This window comes from Vombatus ursinus, unplaced genomic scaffold (genome assembly GCF_900497805.2).
Source record: "Vombatus ursinus unplaced genomic scaffold, bare-nosed wombat genome assembly UNPS02004868.1, whole genome shotgun sequence".
In the NCBI taxonomy this organism is placed as follows: Eukaryota; Metazoa; Chordata; class Mammalia; order Diprotodontia; family Vombatidae; genus Vombatus; species Vombatus ursinus.
In genome coordinates, this window is record NW_020944646.1 from 193075 (window position 1) to 199074 (window position 6000).

At 41.1% G+C, this 6000-nt stretch overlaps 1 protein-coding gene across 4 annotated transcripts in view; it reads right to left on the bottom strand.

Moving 5' to 3' along the window:
• The window catches only part of GK (glycerol kinase), an 82100-nt gene extending 76432 nt beyond the window's left edge, over positions 1-5668 (bottom strand). For all 4 annotated transcript variants that reach the window (XM_027842449.1, XM_027842436.1, XM_027842435.1 and 1 more), the window contains exon 1: positions 5572-5668. In XM_027842449.1, the coding sequence (XP_027698250.1) occupies positions 5572-5649 (78 nt within the window). In that variant the 5' untranslated portion in view covers positions 5650-5668. The remainder of the gene's footprint in view (positions 1-5571) is intronic.
• Positions 5669-6000: the final 332 nt, after the last annotated feature.

Genomic DNA, 6000 nt, shown 5'->3' on the forward strand with positions numbered 1-6000 from the left:
TATCATAACCTTTCCATGACTTTGTTGTTGTTGTTGTTGTTGTTGTTGGAGCAGGGGAAAAGAAGGCAATCAGGGTTAAGTGACTTGCCCAGGGTCACACAACTAGTAAGTGTCAAGTGTCAGAAGTCACATTTGAACTCATGTCCTCCTAACTCCAGGGCCAGTGCTCTATACACTGTGCCACCTAGTTGCCCCTTTTCCATGACTTCTTAGTCATTCTTTTCCAACTCTTTCCGTAAATCTTCCATAAAAATAAAAAAATAGGCTAGAGGCCTCCCTCCTGTTCTTTTTGTATCTTGTGAAGTGGGAAGAGAGTACCAATGTAGCATTTAGTCTGCTTCTGCGATTTTTCATGTTCACAACATGAATAGCTCAACTCTTTTTCTGGTCAAAATGTCCTTGATAACATCTGATAACATTCTATAGACCACTTATGCAAATTATGTACCTTTTTATATTTTTCTTAAGATTATCTGTAGTGTTGACTATTCCAAGACCATGACATTCTCTAAGTCACAGCCATATAGCATCATCACATCTACAGAGATCATACTCCAAAGCCTCCTCATGGCATGGAGGTGGCTCTGGATCCTGGAAAACTATGACAATGGAACTTATGTTCCAACAGATTCTCATACTGAGGGAAAAATAGTTAACCCATCATCATAGTTCACTATGATTATGATGCCTGTGCTCTGTATGACCTACTACAGCAGTGTGATTCACTGACTTATCAAGAGTAATAATTAGAATAAGATTTGGAGCTGTAAGAGACCTTAGATCATCTGGTTCAACTTCATAATACAACTAATGAGGAAAGTAAGGCCCAGGGAAGTTATATGCGGGCCTATGGTAACACAGGTACTTAATACAGAGTGGAGATTGGAACCTACATCCTCTAATTCCTCACCCAGTGCTCTTGCCAAGCTAACTGCTTCCCCTGTTCTTTAATGGATCTATAAACTCATCAATGTGCATAATCCCTCCATTACAACACATTCATGCCTTTTCACCCCCTGCTTTGGTTTTCCCACTGATACTTCATAAAGTTAAGTACTCAAAGGAAAAAAAATTACCTTGTATAATAGTGGAATTCTAGTTAGGAAAAGCTTTTCTCCAAGGTAAAGATTCACTAGACAGAATCCACATATAAAATATCATATATTTATATTGCTCTTTACAATTTATATACAGTATCCAATTTGAACTTCAGAAAAATTCCATATGGTAGGGTATATTCTGTTATTGCCATTTTTCTGATGAGGAAACAGAAATGAAATCTTAGCCAAAATCACATAGCTACTAAGTAGTGGCAGGACCAAGGCTCCAGTTCTAGATGGTCTTCCTCCTAAGCAAGCATTCCTTCTCCTACATTAAACCACATCTATTAACAGATGTCTAGGCAAAATTGTAAAGCAGACTTTGGTTCCTGTCAAATTTGGCACAGTTCTCCTCCCTGCCCCAATCTCTAAGTAAGCATCTCCCTACTGCAACTCTCTCTCTTTCTCTCTCTGTATATATACACATAGTTAGAATATCACCTCCATCTCCTACTCCCAGCCCCTCTACCCCCCCCCCCAAAAAAAGGAAAATTCATCTTTTCATTATCCTACTCTAGGAAAGTAAAGGACAATAGTAGGGACAATGTGATAACCCATGATGAGTATGATGAACGTCCATGCTAATGTGTTAAGCCTAGTCCTGATGGCTCTCCCAATTAACAGATACTTCAACTGTGGCCTTTTATAAATCTAGAGATACTACCTTAATTTAGTGTCTTTTAATTGTGACAACATATACCACAGAAAGGGACAGTGGAGGATTTAAAATTTTTTTAATGAAGCTTTGACCTCACTATGCACAAAAGCTCCAATCCTGAATAGAGGATTATAGAAATAGAATGCTTAACAAATATGGAAGAAAGGAAAGAGCAGGAGGTTATTCAAGTACAGAAACAATGACCAGAATAGAAAAAACCATTATACAAAATAGCAACTAGAAAAATTTCTAGACAACTTTTCTGTATAGAGGGTGGTTAAAAAAAATTACTACAAAGCCATAAAATACCACCAATGACCATAAAATGACAAATGACTCCATACAAACAGTCCCATCTGCTAATGGTTAAAAAGCTTCAAACTATTATAATAAAATTGACTAATATTTTTCAGGAAAGCTCAACACAAGTAATATTTACATGTCGATATTACAAGCATATGTAATTTAGTGTATTTCCTTTAACAATGCAGAAAATCCTTCTTAGCACTTAGTAAAGTCTGAGAATTGAAATGACAGAAAAAAACAAAAAACTCCTCACCCTGAAGCCAACCTGGTGAAGAGGTTGGCTTCTAAGATATGCAGATCTTCAAATGATAGATATACATTTGGCAGGTTGGTAAGCTATGCTAGAGTTCTAGAGCACAAAAACTTATCCCATGATAAGTAATTTAATGGAAGAACTTGGTTAATAACAACAACAAAAACCTCATACAATTAAGTGACCAAACTGAGTTGAGGAAGTTTTTAAAACAATGACCTATGTATACTGAATCCACTGGTCCCAACAACAACAAAATGGTCCCTCCCTAAAACCTATTACACTAAATCCTTTTCCAAGAAGTTTATACATTGCACTCCAAACAGATGCATGCCAACGCTAACTCTAAAGATATAAAGGTTGTAAACTCTTCTCATGACAAAAACCATTTGCAACATGACCCAAGATTAATTCTTTTTCACTTAATAGAATAACAAATTGAGGATGATGAGAACTTTCTGAAATTATAAATCATTATATTTCTCTTTAGTAATTCAGCTTAACACATCTAGTTAAAGAGTACAAAAAGATTTCCTGAGGTGTTATAAAATAAATAGAATTTTGTCTACATGTGAAATTCATTTGACCCATAAGAAAAATTAGACTACAGTTACCATCAGTCTTCATTAGTGCAAAAACTCTTAACTGAATCCAACAAGTAGATGGAATAAAAACTATAACCTTTGATAGGCAAAAACCTGAAATTTAAAAGCTTCCTTATACATGATTGTTATTACTCATTTCATTCTTAACAGGGGAAGAGATTAACAATTATACTTTGAGTCATGATTGCATCACAGGACACTGAATGCAATAACTTCTGAGAATTAGCTCAAGATTCATTCAATATGTTTTAAGAAAACAATTCAGCATATAGAAACTATGTCTTAGTAGCTGTACCAGTAAGATCTTGTTTAGGGCACAGAACATCATTTTTTAAGCACCATCCTCACCTTCTCATCAATTATTCTACAAGAGCTCTACATTTTCTACTCTTCGTTAACTACATTAAAAATATTACAAGACTGCAAAGCACTATACAAGACGGCATCTTACAGTTAAGATAAGAATATTAAGAATTGGAGCAGCTAGGTGGCGCAGTGGATAGAGCACTGGCCCTGGAGTCAGGAGGACCCAAATTCAAATCCTGCCTTAGACACATAACGCTCACTTAGCTGTGTGACCCTGGGCAAGTCACTTAACCCCAATTGCCTCACAAAAAAAAATATATATATATATATATATATACACATACATACATATATATATATTTAGAATCTATCTTCCTCTTTGAAAACCATTTGCTGTATCAATTAGTAGACACAAGCCTTCTAGATGACCTAAAAACTTCATCTTCAATAGATTAGCTGAAAAGCATTAGAATGATTAACTATCTACCTTCCTTTCTATAGAAATACTAAAAAATGACAATTACTCTTTGAGAAACAGAATGATTTCATATCAGTTGAATGCAGAAAGTGATTCGAGTTTTCTTCTAGAAATAAGGCAAACAGAAGTGGATAACAAACACACTGGCCCTGGAGTTAGGAGGACCTGAGTTCAAATCCAGTTTCAGACCTGACACTTACTAGCTGTGTGACCCTGGGCAAGTCACTTAACCCCAACTGCCTCACCAAAAAACAGTGATGGAGAAATAAAGCAAACAGAAGGAAGTTCAGTTAAGAATACAAAAGATGAATCCAAATTCATGCACCACTGAAACACTGTACTTGAACTTAGTAACCATTCATTGGAGAAGACAAACCATCAGGTTTTGATCAACAATTTCAATTCAATATACATTTGACTAGAAAGTTTGATCTTATTTATATATCTTATTTAAATATGAATTAGGATTATATCTGTTATGTGTAAAAATGGAAAATTAAGCTTATTTTACCCAAAGATTAGATTACCCAAAGGACACTGAAGAGATTTGGAAAGCAATACAACTATCTATTGATAGTTTCCACATAAGTCAAACAAAAACTGGACTGAAATTCTTTATTAGGATCAAACTAGAGATTAAGGAATGAGACTGATCTTTGAATCAAGGAAATAAATGCAAATTCCAATAACATAGCAAACAGTACTGTACCAAAAACTTTTGCTAATATTTATCTATTGAAAAAATCATCTGTGGTAGAAGAAGAAATAACCTGAATGGGGAGGTTAAAAAAAAATGAATACCAACATTTTAATTTGCTGGTAGTCAGATAATATCACTAAAAGCAATAAGCAATTTCAAACAACTCATTTGTTTAATAAACTTAACGCTGGTACTAGTTCAATTTTAAGTCATTTAAGGCATGTTTCCTTACTGTATAAAACTCAAGTTAATCTCAGAGTGGGGAGGACCATAAAAATATCATAAACGCTAAATAAAACACTTATTTAATTTATTTATTTGTGTAGTGCTGTCCCGAGTAGAGAGGGAAATCATCTGTTCCTAGCAGTCAAACTACTGGAACCGAAGTGTCAAGAGTTTTCTTAAAACAAGAAAGTCAGACATAAATAATGCACAGTAATAACCACTGACCAAATTCACATTTTATTCTCTCTTAGCATTCCTTCTTATCGTTAAGGATGACAGTGCAATAATGATTCTTTCTTCTTCTCTCCGGGGAGCACCGTATTAGGCTACCAGTCAATGACACAGTTTTCACCCCCAACCCAAGGACATCCAGAGACCAAGAGGCCAAATTTCCCTCACGCAAGTCCTCTTGCAGGACAACCTGCAGGTCATACATTGTGGCCCAGGCAGTGCAGACCTCGGGATCGGGGGCAAAGTTCCCTTGCACGCCACCCCGCTTCCAGACATCCACACACCCTTCCCACACGCCGGGTTCCCCGTAATTCTGTGTTTCCTGGAGCCAACAATGCAGCATGGGGGTGGGGGGGAGGGAGAAGTCTTATTGCACAAGGCCCCTTTCGCACACGAGCGTGCCCAGGCGGGAAGGGTGTCCTATACAAGTCATGCCGGTGCAGGAAAGAAGCAGGCGGGGGCGAGCTGGGGGCGGAGGGGGCTGACGAGCGCGGGGACGGCCCCGGTCCCGGAGGGGAGCCTTTCCCTTGGGCCGCCGGCGCTGACCCAGGCTCGGGGCCGAGGGTGGGACGGGGGCGGCTGGCGGGGAGCCGGAGGGCAGCCGCCCCTGTGCCCTGGCCCTCCCTCCCCCGCGTCCCTGTCACGCTTCCCCGCCTCCTCCCCGGGCCCCGGCATCCTCCTCATGTCATCCCCGGGTCCCGGGGCTCACCAGAAAGCGCGTGGAGCTTGTGCCCTGGTCAACGGCCCCCACCAACGGCCCCAAGACCGCCTTCTTCGCGGCTGCCATGAAGCCGGCTCCGACTCGGCCGGCGCTCGCGGCGCGTCTCCCGGGCGACGGGGGGCGGCGGGCGACAGGAGGAGTAAGCGGAACGCTCGAGGAGGCGGTAGCCGCCGAAGGAGAGGGACTGTCCGGCGCAGGCGGCGGCGGCGCAGCCGGCGCGAGCTCTCAGCCTCTCCCGCTGCGGGTGAAATCCTGGGCCACGCTGGGGACCGCCCCCTTTATCCACGAGGCCCCCTCCCACCGCTCAGCCCCGACCTCTCCCCGCCCCCTCCCCCAGCCTCCCGCTCCCTGCGGGGGCGCTGCACTCTGGCCCCGCCCCTCGCCGCCCCGAATTCGCCCGGCCGGAGGCGTGACTGG